Consider the following 19,696-nt stretch of genomic DNA (forward strand, 5'->3'; position numbering starts at 1 on the left):
TTTCCGGACATGGGTCCCTATACTCAAATGTTTTCTACTGTTGCACTGAATAACCCCTAGAAGTTTGATCCCATAGTTCTGAAACACCCTGTATACACCGAGAGATCTTGTCGCGCTGGATTAACACAATGAGGAAGCTTTATTACAATCCATCGAGAGAGTCCAAACGAAATACTTCGCAACAAACGTCATCGTGTTACGTAATACGCAACACGTTGTTTTTGTTTCTAACGAAGTCGCAATTTATACGCCGCTTGGTTTGTTTTTTCTTTTTTTTTGCGACACACACATCGAACGATTCGATCTCTCTCTTTCCTCTCCGACATTATCGCGTCGTTATAACGCATCGCGTTTAACCGCGTTCGAATTCAATTATTAGTTTTTTTTCTTTTCTCTTATCGAATTATTCGTGCTTCAACGCGCTTTGCTAAAAGAGTAATAACGAGAATCAATCAAATCCCCCTCGTCGTGGGATTCGATTTACATTTTTTTTTGTCACATCAGAGATCTCGAAAGTCCGTTCCTCGGTTTTTTAGGAGAACGTCGCGTGCCCGGGCGTAACGTGGGAGAAAATCTTATCAATCGATAATGTATGCGTCACGGTCGCACGGTCGGACGAAAAGCTAATCGAGATTTTCGAAGATATAGACGAACGCGTAGCGACATATACATATATATGTATGTATGTTGCAACTGCTCTACTCTTTGCGGCGCGATAAATCTCTCCTCGTTTTTTTTTTTTGACAAAACATCGAATTCTCTGTGAGATCGAAGCGTTATCGATAATTGACAAGTACGACATGCACATCATCGAACGAACGAGGCGCGCTTCGCGTTAGTAGCGGTTTAGCAAAACGATTAATCAAATCCGCGAGTAAATACACTACCTGGTGTTACCAGCGATTTACTGTTTCGCGATTACGCACAATTATGTTTCAAGGTGAACGACTATTAATTGACGCAAAATATCTAGCGGAGTGAATTTCGAGATGCGCGAGAAATTGGAGTTATTGAAAACTTCGCGTCGTTTCCAGGAAGAGCAGAATTTCCTCTTTGCTCTCTGTCTCTATAACCGTTGCGTACAAACAGCATTACCGTTTTCCGACGAAACTCCGATTGACCCGGCAATCCCAACTTGCCCGCGTATAGCTCGCGTGTGCAACTGACTATCTCGTTAAGCGGACTGTCCAACTTCAAAGGGTAATTTGAAACTTTCGATATCGCGACGAGTCGCTCGTTGCGACTGCCAGAGTCGTTTTCTCCTGGCAAAGCTCGGGGGTTTCTTTCCTTTTTTTTTTTTTTTTTTTTTTTTTCCCCTGAACGTGCACGCGCGCAATTATTTTGTGTAATAAAAAAAAAAAAAAGAAAAAAAAAACTCAGAGATCGCGTTCCATTCCGCGCGAAGACGGGGTTAAATGTCAGCGTGTCTTCTTGCAATGTAACCGTAAACGTCAGCGAAACACACATTCCACGCGAGACACATCTCCATTTGTGTCGTTGGCTATGAATTTATCAACACTGCGTGTGTCGCTACTGACGTACAACTCTCCGCATTTGTGTAAAATCATGATGTATAATATATATACCGTCGGAAGAAAAGTTTTTTATCTTATAAACAAAACACCGGTATTAATTAAATACGCACGATGATAAAAACCGTGTTGACATATTTATTTACCGTGTTTAAAAATTACTTTGTCAGACATTTTATAAGTTTTTCAATTTATTCTTTTGTCAAATTTTTTTTTTTTTTTTTTTATTAAACCAACAACACAATAATTTCGCTTTTGCATTTTTATCAAAAATGTTTGAAGAACGGTGCTTCAGACGAAAAAAAAACGTTTTCTAATTTTATCCGAATTTATTTCTGTCACTGGAAGGTACGACGCGACCTCACGGGGGATTTTTCCTGCGTGACATCCGTTCAAGTCTTGCACACAAATCACGTCGAGGAACTCGCTCTCCTTTATCTCATCTGCCATCGGTCGAGACGGCTTGAGAATCTTTACCTTCGCGTACGCGCGCGGTCGGCGTCTTTTCGCGGAACAACGCGCGCGCGCGCGCGGGGGTGCGTTTTCTTGAAATAAATTTTCACACAGAACACGGAGAGAAAGAGAGAAAAAAAAAAACGCGCGGTATATATCGCAACACGCGCGTCGGCGCGAAAAATTCACGCGAACAAATCCGTCGCGAGCGAGTTGCGGTGTCTCTGGTGTTGGCCGTCCAACACCTCGTGTTTGCCGCGATGTCGAACTGGCCGGGGTGTTCTGGTTTCGCAGAGATTTCCCCCGCGGGCTAGGGACTAGGGAATGGTGAGGTGGGGAGGGTTTCCCGGCGACGACGATTTGCGCGGGAAGCGGTGCGCGCGCCAGCACTGCGCAACCTGGGGCACCCCCCCGTCGTCCCGCGCTCTCCTTCCGCTTCACGTCAGCTCTCGGCGGCGAGAATGGAGCCGTCGTTCTCTCAGGTGATGCGCGACGAATGAATAGAGAGATACATCTCTCTGCACGTTGCTTACGCGCCGCGACGGCGCTGACGTACGCGCGTTCGGCGATTACAAAGTTATAGAACGCAGTCACGAGAGAGAGAGAGAGAGAGAGAGAGTCTATATCAGAGCACAGAGAGAAAAGAAACGCTCGCGAGAAACTGTAATAAATTGTGTCGGTGGCGCAGAATCACTTGATCAATTCAGAACACCGGTGCGTCTTTAACGTCTTCGTTAAAAACAAAAAAAAATGCCAATTTTCACAAGATCCAAATTCTTTCCGTGTCACCGAATTATTGCGCCAAATACGAGTTCACCAAAACAAAAACCATACTCTCTACGCTTGGCTAATCTCAAAATGACGCTATCTTGCAGCAATAAAAAGAACAAAAAAAATATTTACAACAAAAACCAAATATTGATACAAAAGCGCAAATCGAGAGAGTGTCTAAAAGCAAAGAATAAAAAATCTTATTTTTACCGCTAAACATATTTAATATAATGCCGTATATACTCCGACGCATCCTCCTACACATTTCCAGTAGTTTTTTTTTGTAATCTACGCCGTAATTATCGCAACCGCAATGCATATATAGCGCCGCGGACGAGTCGCATGCGTTTCAGCTACGTCGCTGCTCAATCTGCATACAGAGCGAAATATTCGCCGGATGTTGAATGAATTGTAACGAGCGGTGCGTAAATTATGTCACAAACAACATATCGTAGGCGTCTCTCCCATAAAGTGTCTCATTTAATTGAATTTCAAAACGCATACACACACACACACACACACACACACACAATTGAAGTTTTGTTATAAATTGAGACGACAATAAATAACACACTGATGTAAAAACTTGATACAAAATTCGCTTTATATCGACACGCGCGCGTGTTGCTATCGAAGTCTAAAATTTCGATTACATTTATGCTAATTAGATATTACGATAACGACGATAGTTTTCGATGTTAGTTATTGTTACATATTCAAGTCTCTCTCTTCTCGTTGCTTTGTAACATAATCCACGCTGTGATGACGTGCCACGTCGTTAGATTCGCGAGCGAAAATTCGCAACACGACGAAGAATCGAGTAACAATAAAAAATACGTTACTTTTTGTTTTTTTTCGCGAATATCGTTTCTTTTTGTTGCGTTTTACGCAACAACGCGCTACGTGTGCAAAAGATTCGCGCAAAGCGCAGTATATGTAATCGACCGATGCAAGTCACCGTAAGGCGAGGACGTTGTGTTTTTCTGTCATGCATAAGAAAAAAAAGGTTTACCGATGTTGTTCGAGCATCGTCGTCGTTAAGAGGCGCGGTTATTAATGAACATCTCAAGGAGCTCCCGCGTGATTTGCCTAAACACACACACACACACACATACACACACATACATTTGATCTTTCTAACGCGATAAAGAAAATAAATTTATCACGCGCAACATCGTGTAAACACACGCTGAGAGTTTATCTAAAACATTGAACTAGAGAGATATACAATACGTATTTCAAGTCTCAAGAGCGTCGAGTTTTCTATTTTTATTAATCGTTCGATTTACGCAACGATCAAGTATATAATAAATTTTCCACGTATAGAATTTTCCATGCATGGAAAATATATTCGGCTTTTTTTTTTTTTTCGTATATTCCGCAACTTGTGAATAAGCCTTGTGAAGTGTAATTCAACGCGTCAACAATTTACATATACGTTTAAATTCGTTCTTTTACATTTTTTTTGTTTAAGTTACCGTTTCAAAGTTATATTCTCTCTTTCGTTTTTTTTTTTTTTTTTTGTTGTTGTCTCTTCAAGAACTCGTCTCGTTACGTAAAATGCTCGCAAAAATAGTAGGCGATCCATCTAAGTTTCGCGTGTCGAAAAGCTAGCGCGCGCTTTATGGATACTTCATACGCGTCAGTCTCGATATATATATTAATCTTCCGGATGAAATTTGCTATTGACGTCTCACATGCGCGCGCGCGCTTATTTCTATAACATAAATATGCATTTTACAACGCTCGGAAATCATCCGCCGGTAGATTATTATGAAATGCAAAAAACTCGCGAAGACAACAGTCCGTTCGCGATAAAAATCACAATCGCGCGATCGCAACGACGACACATAAATAACGCGCCAACGTAAAAATAACGTTTGATAAACGCAGTAATATAGCTTAGAATGCTTATTTTTTTCTCCCTCGCAAGTGTTTGTTGTGTATCTATAAAGATAAACCTCTTCGAGGATAGCCTTCGAGGATCGCGAATCTTGAGAAAAATGTTCTGCCGCGAAAGAATTGGAGTAGAAATGATGAATTGCAGAATCTCGGGCGCGCAGCCTGCGCGAATTGTGTGTTTCGCGAAACAAATAAACAATTCCGATGAATTCACAGCTACGACGTCGCGTGCGAAACAGCGTAGAAGACTAACGAACGCAATAATTAAACGCATTCAGTTCGTCTAGTTTATGTAGTTTGATAGGTCAACTTGGAGAGCGCACACACACGCGCTCACACACACGTACACACACGAAACAAAACTATAGCCAATTGTGCCGTTTTTAGCGGAGAGGAATTTTCTCACTCGCAATTTTCTTGCCGCTTTTCTCGAGCGCGCGGCCAAACAAAAAAAAATTATATATATATATATACATGGTGTGACATCTCTCGTAGGCAGGTAGAAGGAGTAAAACTGAGTCAAAAAGTCCTGAACCATTTTGTTCTATTATTTATAATAAAGAAGTAATTATTGAGTAAATCAGGCCAATCAGCGCCGATCTTTAGCCAGGCGCACGTCAGTGAACCGCGCGGAGCGCTCACACAAACCAGGCGCGTGGCTCACTTACGTGCGCCTGGCTAAAGGACGGCGCTGATTGGCTTGATTTATTCAATAATTACTTCATTATTATATGTAATAGAAAAAAAACTTGGTTCAGGACTTTTCGAGACTCAGTTTTACTCCTATCTGTCTACGAGAGATGTTACACCAATTCTGGGACACCCTGTATATATATATATATTAAAAATACAATATTCTTCATTGTACGAGAGATCTCCCCTAAACATCCGTCGGGACCCGAAATCGCTCACGTAGTTCACAAGTTAATTTCATTGCTTTAGAGAGATGAGCCATTCAGCTATTTTCATTCAATCTGAGAAGTTTGAGTTGGATGTCCTCCAGATACGGTTTGAAAACATTCTGACTTTGATAGATCGCTCTCGCGTTCTGCTGCCACAGCCTTCCGGACGGCGATTTATGGTCTCGTAATTAAATGGAACCGCCGCGCTGGATTTACCGTGGACCCCCTCACCCCCCCTCCCGTCGGTGTGTCCCTCGTGCGCGCGGAAACCTGTGTGTATAAACGGACGGAGTTTCCCGAAACGCACCGTGATCGTTTTGCTTGAGAACAAAGTTTATCGTTAAAGCGAGGAACAACCCTTGTGCGCGCGGCGATTGTCGAGTGTATTTTCGTACATCGAGAGAACAAGCGTTTCGCAACCCGCCGGCACTCACCACCGTAAACGGAGAATTGGTAATTGCAGTTTGTACACATACCCAGTCCCTCCCGTGTACAGGCATGTGTCTGCGAAACGTCGTCAACGGTGATCAACTCCGTGACGCCGGAAATAATCGCCGCGCTCATCGGAAAATCTAATTTCAAGCCTGTCAGACACAATATCCGCGGACCCCGAGTATATAGCGTTGGTCAACCTTCCATTCGCAACAATCCGAGAGCTTAAATAACTAAATCGATAATTACCACCGAGGGAGAATTTTCAGTCGAGTAAACTTGTCTCTCTCCCTCTCTCTCAGCAAGTCCATAATATTAATAATAATTTACTTGAATAGAGAAAGAGAGAGAGAGAGAGGGAAGAGGGAGAGAAACGAAAATGAGAATATCAAAATGCAATTATTCGTACTAGTTAATTAAAGCGCGTACATTTGTATACGTATTGTACTACGTACATACGATAGAAATTGCGATAATAAAGTAGCAAGAGAAATTTCCCTCTCTCTCTCTCTCTCTCTCTCTCTCTCTCTCAATTTATGTTTTCCACATTTTAATCAAACCGTTCCGTTATCGCGTAAAATATATTATAGCATTAGGATTTATTATAAAAAATAAAAAANAAAAAAAAAAAAAAAAAAACGAGTTTCTGGAAGACGGTAGGCGTTATGCGTCACAGCAGATGCAAGTGTGAAAAGCGTCCTACACTATGTCAATCCGTGCGTTAATGCCACTTTAGATAAAAATATTTGCATAGTCCGCAGTTCCACTCGTGTGCACTCAGGTTGCACTTCTCACTTCTCTATATCGTAAACTGAAACCCGCACATGCACAAATCTGACGACCTTACGTTCAACGGAGCAACAGACAGTTGTGTTGTGTTACAAAATGAAACGTCGTGTGCGCGACAATGAAGATACTTTTGTATATATTTTCTCTTGTAGAGAAAAAAAACAAAAAAAAAATGTTTCGGTATATCAACCGTAACGATGATTTGTCAGATCAATCTTTTTGCGAATTGTTGCAACTACGTGCGAGAAGCTTTTGGCGCAATTGCTCTCTCTCTCATATATCACATCCTTCTTTCACTCTTATAAGTAAAATAATAATAATAATTTATTTAAAGTCGCGACAAAAATTTATAATTCCTAATCGACGATGATATACACATTCACATCTCACCATCATTCATTCGGTTTGTAACGACGTCGCATCGGGCAAATATACACTCAAAATTACGTGATGATGCAACTTACCTGTACTGATCGGTAAATATCCTGAAAATAAGAATTCGTTTTTTTATTCGACAACGTTCAACTATATTCAGCATGCGATTAGTTTATTAAAGCTTAATTCGCAAAAAAAAAAAAAAAAAAAAAAACATTTAAATGTATTGTAATCGGACGCTCACAAATATGTTACTATGTATTATCGTCACGTTTCACACATCGCGCGGTTTGCAATACACGGTAATTAAAAAAAAAATAAATAAAAAAATAAATAAATAAATAAAAACACTTTCCAGCTACGATGGCGTTTGTAACTTCAATTTCTAAATAACGAAAAGAGACGCCAGCGACGCAAAAGCAACGTAGGATATTATTACGCGGCAAATAATCTTGATAATGCCTCTGCGGTCTAAAAATACTATGCAAGATTCAATATGTGGAGTTTGCCCATCTTATAGCCATCTAAATCTACGCTCTAAGTCAACAGTGTGACTATATTACAGAGTATATGTTATAAGCGATATCGCTGTTGCGTAAGCGCGAGATTTGCGTGATCTTATGCTAAAGCTGTGTGTATCTTCCCTGAGTGTATTGTAAGTGATGCGGTTTTGTGTGACGGGGTTTCGTTCGGTTCCCGTTAACCATTTGATAATGAGAAAGAACTTAATAATACTAATCAAGAAGAAATGCAAAGAGAAGAGATATAAATACGAATTGAAAGCGGTAAAAAAAAAAAAAAAAAAAAAAAAAAAAAAAAAAAAAAAAATTGTATCCCGACAAATGTCGTAATGCTCGCACAAGCGTGAATTATAAACCGGCGTTCCTCTCTCTCTTTCATTTCCGTTATTAAACCGTAACTTCGTATAATTATAAAAATCAACTAATCGGAAATTCATTATCTCCGAAATGAGAAAAAAAAAAAAAACGAAGAGAATGTAATATAGCAATTCAATTTGCGAAAAAAGAACGATCTTATTTTCTCGCACAATAACGTTTCGCGTTTAAAATATGTAAAACTGCGCGTCTTTTATTCTGCCTTTTTTTTTTTGCAGATAATTACCGCACATGTTAAACGCGCGAGTTTTAATGACAGTGACGCAATATCACGCTTCGATGTGACCGCGCGAGAAATTATCGTGAGTTAAATTTAGCAACGACTAGAAAATAATTTTTATAAAAGAATATATTATTATTGTTGTTGTAAAAGAGAGAATATGTTATATATGTAAAACATGATTTGTTCTTACGTATACATAGCGAAGGATTAAGGACTCCACACAAATAAAACGTAACATGCATGTAAAAATTATTCGAAACAGACGAACGAAAGAGAAAGAAAGAGAAAGAGAAGGAGAGAAAAAAAAAAGAAATAGAGATAAAAGAAGATCATCCATATGGATATTAGTGAAGTATTAAATATTGATTATTTTTTATTATCGTTTTATAGTGATTAATTGTCTCCGGACGGGGGTTTAAATGATCATTGTTAGAGTGTAGAGTCCAGGTGTTAAAACAAACCGAAATGAGAGGTAGATAAAAGGATCGAGAGTACATACGCTCGCTCGACAGGAAGCTCTGTCTCTTTGAACCTGCAACCCAAGGATCACATACATCATATCACCACACCCCAACACCCTCTAGCGATGATACAAAAAAACACTTAAATAAACGATTGCGAGTAGATGATGCTCCCGACTTTGTATGTGGTTGCGCCACATCGCATAATGCGTCAAACATGGAGAAAAATAAACACACATATAAAAAATTATATACATAAAATAATACAAATTATAATATTGTCGCACGTTCATCAAAGAGATATATCGTTTCGCGATTCAAATTAATCATCTTCTATCTTTACATTAGAGAAGACATTTAACTAATTTGCGATGACGAACGTACGGAACCATCATCTCTTCGCGAACAAACGAATACTGTGGTGTATGCACATAAACTTATGATATGAGAAGAATCAATAAGAGCCACCAAACGGCCACGATACTTGTACACAGTTACACAAAAGCATAAAGACCACCACCAACTGGTTGCGTACAGTTATGGAATCAAATAGGAATAGCGAAACGCGCGCAATTTTTCATACGCATCAATTGCGCGTCGCAACGAAGAGATCGCGAGATTCCTAACAATCTCTATCTAAAATTATTCTTATAATTCAGTTGCGCGGATAGTATAATATTTAAAAAAAACTGAAAATTTATATTTAATTACAAACTTTACATATAATTTCATAATTTACGTATATATGTACATACATATTGTTAATGTAAATAAAAACAAATTAATATTGATAAAATCGAGAAAATATTTTGTCCGAGATAAGATTTATCTATATAAAGACGTGATATTTGCTTGTGATAAGCGTTTGTGGCGATGCGAGCGCCACTAGCAAAATCTTCACTTTCCTTATTTTATTGTACCGTTACCCATTTTACCGACTTCGGAATTCGCTTCTCATCCAAATCGTTTTGCGGAAAACCGTCAGTAAGTGAAAACTTGGAAAGAGAAACCTGCATTACCGATACGCGCTCTCTTCGTGGCGCCACTCAAATGTCCACTAATGATATTACAGACTAGTACCAATAAATGATCACCTGCAGGTTTTTATTTTAAATTGTTTATCTTCTTCTCAGATTCGAACGTAATAAATATATTGGAGCGTACGTAAGTGATATTCATTTACAGCCATTACAGCCAGAATCGCGTGGTGTAAGGCACGCAATTAAATTGTAAAAATTTAAGAGAAAAAGTGCCATATTGTGTACATGCATATAAATTTCGTTAAAAAAATGTGTTCGTGTCACAATATTATTAAAAAATTTAAGCAAATATTATCTAGACAAATTGCTTTTGGATTTAAATAAACAAATAAAAATTTGAATAAAATGTTTGTACAAAAAAATGCTGTTTTTGTTTTACATTTTCAATCGTATAAAAGTTGCTCCGATGCTAATAAATAAATTTGTTTACAAGATGTATTCAGCGTTAAATTGTAAAATTTTTGCAAGGATTTATCAAGAATGATCAAGATCTCATTTCAAAACACATTTCTCTTGTTAAATATACTGTTCATAAATATTTTACAAAAAACTACATAAAAGATTGATGATGAACGAGAAAGAAATGATAATGAAACCACACACCTTTTGTTATTAATGCATTCATTTATAAGCACGCGCCAAAATTCGACATATGATAAATGCCTTTAAAATAGTCTCATATTTTATAAAAACCAAAACAAACAAAAAAAAAAAACAACTTAGACGCGTCAAGTCCATAAATTGCATGACTTTTGACTTTCGCGAAAGAACTTCACCGTGAAACTTATAGATCTTTTTTCGTTGCGCTTTTTCCTGTTAAAGAAAAGGATATTACGAATTTCTCGCACGAGCTAGGCGCGCGTCGGAGCAACCTTACCGCCGATACTCGTTTATTCACGTAAGCTCCGATTTATCGATTTACAACGCGCGCGTTGCGGGAGACAAGGAGAAAGAAGGAAATTTGAAGAATGGCGCGCTGCTCACCTCTCGCTGGCAATGGAGCTGTTTCGAGACATCGACTTCGGCGACATCTCGAAGTCGCTGTCACTCCGATACAGGAAGCTCTCCCTTCGCTGGGGCAGCGTCTGAAGAACGAGACCCGCGCTCGGCGAGGCACCGCCTCCACCGGCGGCGCCGCCGTCCAACGTCGAGGCGCCATTTTCCACGTCGAAACTGTAATGAGAAACGTAAATTCTTATTAGAAACAGGTTGCGAATTTCTCACCTCAGTGGAAAAACGCGCGAAACGAGGTTTTCTTTGTTGCGTCATTGCGCTGTAATGAGAAATTATCTCCCTTACGCGCTACGCGAGAGGTAACAATTCGCGCAGTATTCGTATTGATTATTTTCAATTATAACGTGCAAAAGAAAGAGAGAAAAAGAGAGAGAGAAAGAGAAATTCTGCAAATAATTCTCCCTTTCCGATCAAAACTGTACGATAAAAAAAATGATGAATTGTGCGTAGCGTCTCGAATCGCGTAAAACATTGCGAAAACATTGCTTATGCTTCGTAATCGCGTAAGAAAATACATTTGGTCGATATTGTACATATATTCGTCGAGTTTCATACTTAATGATCCAATGGAAATACCACTTCGATATCTCGAAGCGTGATGAATGGAGCACATTGAAATAATATTGATGGTGCGCGTTTTCTCGAACGCGCGCAACTTTTTTTTTTTTTTTTTTTTTTTGATAAATTTTCTCGCGAGTCTTGTTAATGTATTGTCACGCTCTCTCGATCTCGTATATAAAATAATGAAACAAAGTTGATTAGTTTCTTTCGAAAGTGACTTTTTCGATTTCGACCGAAGAAGCGTGAAACCTGATATACTTTGCGGCTATATCGCGGTCGGGTTTTAATGTTTATTGTTTCAGCAAAGTATTATTATCTTTCTTTCGCGAAAAGTTTCTCAATTTCTTGGACTATACTTCACAACAAATTGTGCGCGCGGTCCCCGTAACTTATCTATATATATATATATATACTCGCGAGCCAAGCATTTTTATCTCGCAACAGGTGAAAATTGCGAAGATCTTCCGACAACTTGTGTTGAATTAATTCAACGAAAACAACTGTTCGAGATCTCGAATCACCCGGAGACGCGGATTGAAGGAACCGAAATAGACGCTGGAAGTTTTTGAGAAGCGCAAGTGCGGAATGACGCTTTTACAAAAATAAATATCTGACATAACGCGCACAATCCGTCTCGCAACGAATCAGCGTAAAACTTACACGGCAAAAAAAAAAAGTTTTGCTATTATATTGTACATGCCAACAAGAAAAATGTTGCTTTTGAGTCTGCTAAAAAGTTTTTTGTTTCGTCAACAAACAAACAAAAAAATTCAATAAGCTCAGCAAATTTCTCTCTCGCGCCGGTTATGTGATAATTAAACTTTCTGCTTTCTGAAACAAACCTGTTTTTTTTTTTTTTCTGTGTATGTTCTATTTTGTACCGTAGATAATTTTTTTATGTTACGTACGAAGAACAACAATGTTTTCCATGCTCAAAAAGATACTGAGGCGGCACGGGGATACAACGTGCACGCTTGGTAAATGATCAACGTGTTGCAAGCGGAAGAAAAATTACAGGCACGCGCCATTCTTATTAGACAGAAGGATAAAATGCACGGTAGAATTTTCCTCATTAAACTAACGATGTGCCAGCGTCTTCTTACGGTGCCAAGAGAGACCGAATTGTATATCCTTTTTGGCTCACGTTGCGTCATAAATATATCTAATTAAGGCTCGCGAGAGAATCCTGATGGGTAACTAGAGCGGAGATTTCGTCACTTAGGAACTCATTATATCCGAACTTTTTATCTATTTCGCACGCGCATATGCGATCGATACGAGACAAAATGTGGCACATTTTAGTGTTTTTTTTTTTTTTTTCCACTTACTGCGATAATCCTATATCGAAAATTTTTATAACGTCTCTCCTCATTTTTGAAAAAAACTACGTCGCTTAGAATACAATCTAACTTTCGTCTTGTTTGAACAGAAATCCATTTAACCGTTTTCGTTGGATATTTAGGGACAATCGTTGAGTTTTCATTAAGGAAAAGTTAAACAAACTCGAGCGAGGCAGGACAGTCGGGAGAAAAGAGAATAGCTTTGGGAGTACACGCTGTACTCAGACAGCGTTTGTGGATTTTCTGTACAAATATAGCAATGAGATTGCATGTTTTCAAAGAGTCTACAAAGTCGGAAGCGAGCAGTTATCCGCCGGTCACGGTTGTACGCCTGCAGTAATGCGTCCGCCACTTAATTAAATTTTCTTTGTTTACATCGACGGGGAATATTGTGCGAGCGCCGCCAGGTACGTCCACGGTAATAACAATCATTATGTTGTATTATGTAAACTATGATTAATCTCGTAACCTTGTCATTCGAGATGTAACTAATAGTATCACGTTGTCATTGATAGCGGTCGCCGATTGCGGCACCAACGCTCTGACTGCGATTGATAAAAACAAATTTTATTTCGTGTTGTTGTAATTCAAGCGGGTTGAGAAACGCGTTTTTTCTTGAATTATAAAGTCGTGTTTCGACAACTATTGCGAGGACATCTGTTCGTCTCGGGTGAATTAGGAAGACGTTTGCACGGAATCTCCGGATTTGATTTCTGGGCCAAGGTGTCTTTTTCGCAATGGGATTTTTTAATTTCAATTTTCACGGGAAGATAAATTGGATATTTCATACAGAGACCGTAGAAGAAGAACTTGATAGATTTATTTTTTTCAATTTTCTGTATGAGATGAGATTTGGTAGTTAAAAATGGGGTATTTTGAAAACGAGATTAAAAAGAAGTCGATCGGTTCAGTTGTTGTTAAAAAATGGCTGATTAAAAATCTCCCCTCCATTGAAATGCCTGATTTTTTCACGTATAAAGCCCGTTCTACATTGATCGCAAGCGCAAACGCAAGGAATAGATCTCGTAGAATTGACCAATCACGCTGGTTAATTGGTTGATTTGATCAATACGATTAGTCAATTCTACGAGATCAGTTTTTTGCGTTTACGCTTGCGATCAATGTAGAACAGTCTTAAGAGGCACAATGTGCTCGCGCAGTTAGAGCGCAACTTCGTTGCGCGTGAACTTGTGGCGCGAGGCACTACCGTGCCTCTTGATATCCAAAGCGAGAGAAGGGAATTCTTGATAGATTCCGAGATACGAGCATTTTTATCAAACGTGTAACCAGAGAAATACCGTTTCGAACTTTAAAATCGTTTCTTTCATAAAATTACAAAAATGTCTGATCACATTTTTCTCTCGCGGTCTTCATGTGTGACGCAAACCAAGCATCCTGAATGAGCTTTACAAATTGAGTTCGAATTATTGCGTGTATCAATTTACAAGTTTAAATTAAAAAAAAAATTGAGAGCATTGTTTTTAACTAAATTAAACAAACAAATTGTTAATAATATACGAAAAGACGGAACAATTTTATTTTGTTCTACCGTTCATTAAAAAAAAAAAAAAAAAAAACAACAACAACAACAACTGTCTTAGCCACCTAAAAATTAACAACAAAATAGTCAAACCCACTTACAAAGAAATTTAAACCAATTGTGAAAATTTATAAAAACTCAAAAAGATAATGTACCAACAAGTAAACAAAAAAACACGTGGTTTATTATCGCATTGAACATGCCAACAATGCAATTCTACCTATGTAGGACAAACCAAGCGTCAATTGTCTACTAGAATAAAAGAAAAAGCAATACTAAAGATAGCAATTACGTTAAAAAAAGAACAGATTGTGTGAAACATCCGGTTTAGCTAAACATTGAATTGAAACCTGGGGACATTGTTTTAATTGGAATTCGACTAAAAATTTATTTAGACACAGAACAAAATTATTTCAAACGTCTGACTTCAGAAAAATGTTATTTGTTAAAAAAAAAACAGAGCCGTGGTTTGAATTTGATGAGAGACGTTGAATTTTATTACATGATTCCTACTTACCTATATTAGATAAGATTCAATACTAATATACACATAGATGGAGTAACGTGTTACATCAAATTCAAACTAGACTTCAACGATTTCAGTACTGATCTCACTCTGCTACACAACCATGACGTACATGAAGTTCTAGTGTATAACAATTATCTGTTATTAATATAAAGAGTGTGTTGTTTATTGAATTTTCATAATTTTATATTACAAGTACTATGTTACAAGTTAATTTATATACTAATTACTGTATTATATACTAATTACTGTATTATATACTAATTACTGTATTATATACTAATTACTGTTAATTTATATACTAATTACTGTATTATATACTGTAATATATACTATATTACAAGTTAATGTTATATTACAAGTTTTTAATTTTATATCGACTTCTTCTTGTAAAATGCGTATTATTTTATTTTCTTCAATGATATGTGTAATAGCAGTTTACTTATGCGTTTAATCAACAATTCTCTAACTTGTAATTAAAAAATAACACTTGTAACAATAATATCGTCAACAGATCAATTGATAAGAACTTAAATTAAAGTCGAAACGTTTTGACACAATTCTGTTTTCAATTTTTTGCACAACATCCTGCATTGGCTATTACATAGCCGTTTGTTTCAAACATTGTATTAAAAAAAAAAAAAAAATACATTTCGCACGTGAACACTCACAGCACGTTGGCTTGCCGAATAAATCCTCGCTTCGCTTTGAAACTTATTCCACTTGAGTGAGAACACACATAGAGGTCAATTTGCGCGCGTAGAAACGTTTCTCGCGAGCGATAAACGCAACGGGCAAGGTCCCCCGTTTGTTTGAACATGATAGGGACCAAGCCTAGACGGCAAACAATTTTGTCGCAGTTATAAGATACACGCGTATCTAAATAACAGACACACATTTCCGATTTACTTCGTAAACCGCGCGCCCGAATAAATCTGCGACACGCGCCGCAGCAAATCGCGCCGTGTAAAAGTGTCTACGGTCATTAAAATTTACGGTCATTAAATTTCAACGATCGTGTGCGCGTGGCCCGTTTTACGCGACGCGACGAGGCAGCCTTTAATCCGAACAATTTGCTAGCTTTTAATTCGCAACAATTGTACGATTGATTTTCGTTCGGTTCTCTCTCGTGGAAAGAGAGAGAGAAAGAGAGAGAGAAAAAAAATGTCGCTAGAAAAAATTATTTATCTCGACACGAAAAACTCGTCTAGTATCGCCGACACGTGACACGAAAAGCTGCGCTCGCATTGTGCGCGTCCATCGACTGACGAACTCGCGCGCGAATTTGATGGGTGTCACACGCACGAACCGATCGGCCGATTCACTCGATCTATCATTAATCTCCAAGTGAACGACGACGCGTTTGTTATTTATACATTCAATCTCAGTACGGAGAATATTTTTAACTTGTATCGTAAAAAAAAAAAAAAGTGATAATCGCGTAATCATCATCGACCGCGCGCACAGCCTTTACGTGCACACAACAATACCGCCGGATACTTTTGCGATTACTCACGCCCGCTCATCAGATGAACGATCGATACGAGCAAAATTAATTCGATCGCTCGTCGATACGGCTCGTATTTTGCGCGACTATATACGCAAAGAGATTAACACGCGCGGAGAAGGAACCGCGCGTGATTCAACAGTTCGGCCGATTGACAGTTTCGCAAGTGACTATCGTTTACCGACGCCGATCTCATTACGATCTCGACGAACGTCACGCGCATTAATTGATCCTGCCCATACCGACGATTAATCACACAACCGAGCATGCAAATTTAACGGTCGCGCGAGTACGTACCATCGATTGCTTACCGAAACACCTAATTTGCGTCGATCACTTTACCCGCCGTTTCTCGCTCGCGTATATGTATATGTACACGTACACACATACATATGCAGCATATATATGTGCAATACGTACATGCGCGAATTGTGTCGGAAACGTGCATTTACTACGCGCGACGAGTGCACTTTCGCACACGCGTGATCCGGCAATTGCGGTGCACACACACACACACACGCGCGCGCGCGCGCGCTTCGTCTTCGGATCATCCGCGTCGTCCGTGATTGCTGACGCGGTTGGCTATCGATTTCGATAGCAGGACGCGAGTTCATTTCCTGCCGCGCGTTTCACGGCGGAGAAGCGTGGCGATAAATGATGAATTTCCGCGACCGAGATAATGTCGGAAAACGAATTAATGACGATTTCTTCTTTCGCGGCGAAAACCGCCGTGCGCGCGGACAAGAAAACTAAAAAATACACGGCGCAACGATTTCGAACGCGAAGGTGAAATCGCAATTCGCGCTTTGATTTCGCGGTGATTGAAGCGACGCTCGTTAAAGGGATATCGCTCGTGCGCACACGCAATAAATAATTGCGTTAATATTACACGTGTGTGTTTCTCTAAAATTCAAGATTTTTTACAAGATCCGACAGATCAGATATCGCACAACGTTCGCGCACTATCGCGTGCGCATGCATTAAGGTAATTGCATTAAGGTAATGCCTGCTTTACGATATCCGTGTATATATATATAACCGTGATTGCCGGATTATCAGAACCCCTTTCCGACGTCAATTATTCCGCACTCATTTCCTAATGCATCTTTTCCGCCACCCCCTCCCGACAAAACAATTTTTTTGGAAAGGTTTAAACATTCCCCGACGATTATGGTACCGCGCCGCGTTTTAAAAATAAAATCCGCTCTCCCCGCAGTCGGACACCACGCCATCTCGCTCGTCCGAAACACAACGTCGTTCTATTTTTGACTCGGTTCGTAAATAACCCGGCGAACATTTTTATGTGTTTTTTTTTTTTTTTCTAAGCAATTTGCGGCGCGAATGATTGCGGAAACTTACGGTACTGCGACGTACACCAATTTCGGATGCGGTTTCGCTCGTGAAAGCGTGGAAACGCATCCGCTGTGTCGTCTGAAGGAGGTCAGCGGAAGCGTCACCCTCATGGTTCCCGAGTCCCTTCGTGCCAGTCTGGGCGCCACTTCGTGGGATAAAACGAGCGCGTACTCGTTCATCGTGAAAACGTAACGTCCGACCGCGTCGTCGTCGTCGTCGTCGTCGTCGTCGTCGTCGTTCTGTTCGCAATCTTCCTCTCTCGCGCTGCTCCCGCTGGTATTTATAAGCTTCCGCCCCGGTAGAAAACCTCTCTCTCTTCTCTGTGACCGCTATTTATCTTCGAAACGATTCGCGTCCGAGTGCGTTCAACATCGAAGTTGCGTAACGCTGACGAGTTTTTGTTTTTTTGTTTTTTTTCTTTCTTTCAAACTCCACTGTCGCTAAACTGTTTATCTGTTCCAGCTGACTGTCGCGGCGAATGGCAGATGGATGGCAGCGGGCAAATGACAGTATCGATCGTTTGATAAATCAACTCGTTCTACGCAATGTTTACACGATCGTGGCAATTCCGTCTGCTTTCTTTTAGAACTTTCACAAATTGTTTTCTTTTTTTTTGTTTTGCAAGTTCAAGCGATCGGCGAAGTACGTATGAAGAAAAAATAGATTCTCTCTTAGAATTGTTGTTTTTTTTTCTTTTTTTTTAATTATACTCTCTTGCGTAATAACAATAATTTCAGAGTTTACATAAGAATGTTGTTGAATGCGAATATGAGAGAGTACGTTAGATATTCAATATAAATATTTACATGACGTTTTGAAATGGAAGAGAGCAAACAAACATGTTTTTTTCGTCACGAATGGTCAGTAGTCTCTTTACGATGCTGTTTGTAGAAGATCACTATTCGAAGAATAAGAAGAATACGATTCACATTACATGTCCATTACAGTCCATCTTTACCAAACCATTTCGCGTTAGAAAGCTAAAGTGTGATACTCGTCGCTATTTTACGAACGAGTATTATGCGCTGTGGATAACCGTTCGCGCATAAATTCTCGACGATTTGATGTTTCACTCGAGTCTCACAAAATTGCCGGGCGCTTATTGCACGCATAATCATTCCATTCAGGATTCGTTCTTCGCTCGCGTTTCAGTAAATAAAAAATCCGTTCGTAAATAAAAAAAAAAACTCGCATTTACGCGAACATATCAATATTTCTTGCTTGCGAAAGTTTAAGAGAAAGAGAGAGAGAGAGAGAGAGAGAGAGAGAGAGAGAGAGAGAGAGAGAGAGCCAATATAGTTTTATAGAATCTTCACAGAGTTGTAAAAAAGCATTTATAGAGCTACGAATTACTTAACGTCGTCGCAAAGCGATTATGGGCGCGTTATCTCTCTTCTTGTCAAAATTAAAACGTCTACCGCAGTCTCTCAGACAGTCGGGCAAAACATTGGGCGGCCATTCGAAAAATTGATTCTCACTTTTTGCCGCGGAGAAGTCGAGAGAGCAAACGCGGTCTCACCGTTATTGCCGCGATATTCCCGCGTCGGGTAAACAGAGCGAAAAACGAACGCAATGTCAAGATGGAAATGCATCATTCATGAAGCGGGAACATCGAGCGCGACGCATCCAAGTCTTAATGGAATCTGTAAAGTTCTCGTAACGAGAACGCGCGACGTTATCTTTGAAGTAGACGACAGTTTGTTATGGCCCCTCTCTCTCTCTTTCTCTCTCTCTTTCTCTCTCTTTCTGGATTCGCATCTCGCCGAGCGATTAATTCGCTGGAACAACTTATAACTGGGCTCCTCTCACTGATGAGCTCGATTTTCCGTTAATAGTCTAGAAAAGGTTATGGCGGATTATAAATGCAACTTGTTCAAAAGATAGAAACGCAATTTATTTCTGTTCTTCGGCGCGAAAGGATTCGCAAATTCACATCTTGCAATGCCATCTTTGTGTGTACGCTTAATNTAAAATACGTAAAATATTCGCTCGCTATTAGTTTTCAAAAAGCAAATGCTTATAAAAGAAAATTTCAAAATTACTTCCCATTCATAATTTTCATTTTTTTTTTTTTTTTTT

The 19,696-nt window shown here is 39.3% G+C and overlaps 1 protein-coding gene across 4 annotated transcripts in view; it reads right to left on the minus strand.

Moving 5' to 3' along the window:
- Window positions 1-10,897, minus strand: part of LOC109855270 (cAMP-specific 3',5'-cyclic phosphodiesterase) — a 71,268-nt gene extending 60,371 nt beyond the window's left edge. The window contains exons 1-3 of one of the 4 annotated variants that reach the window (XM_020429326.1): window positions 10,761-10,897; window positions 8,775-8,807; window positions 7,246-7,266 (exon numbers count right to left, since the gene is read on the minus strand). In XM_020429326.1, the coding sequence (XP_020284915.1) occupies window positions 7,246-7,266; window positions 8,775-8,807; window positions 10,761-10,807 (101 nt within the window). In that variant the 5' untranslated portion in view covers window positions 10,808-10,897. The remainder of the gene's footprint in view (window positions 1-7,245; window positions 7,267-8,774; window positions 8,808-10,760) is intronic. The other 3 variants (XM_020429328.1, XM_020429327.1, XM_020429330.1) reach the window with 3 other exon arrangements.
- Between the last annotated feature and the right edge of the window lie 8,799 nt (window positions 10,898-19,696).

Source organism: Pseudomyrmex gracilis, unplaced genomic scaffold (genome assembly GCF_002006095.1).
Source record: "Pseudomyrmex gracilis isolate BER0280 unplaced genomic scaffold, ASM200609v1 scaffold_85, whole genome shotgun sequence".
Taxonomy (NCBI): Eukaryota; Metazoa; Arthropoda; class Insecta; order Hymenoptera; family Formicidae; genus Pseudomyrmex; species Pseudomyrmex gracilis.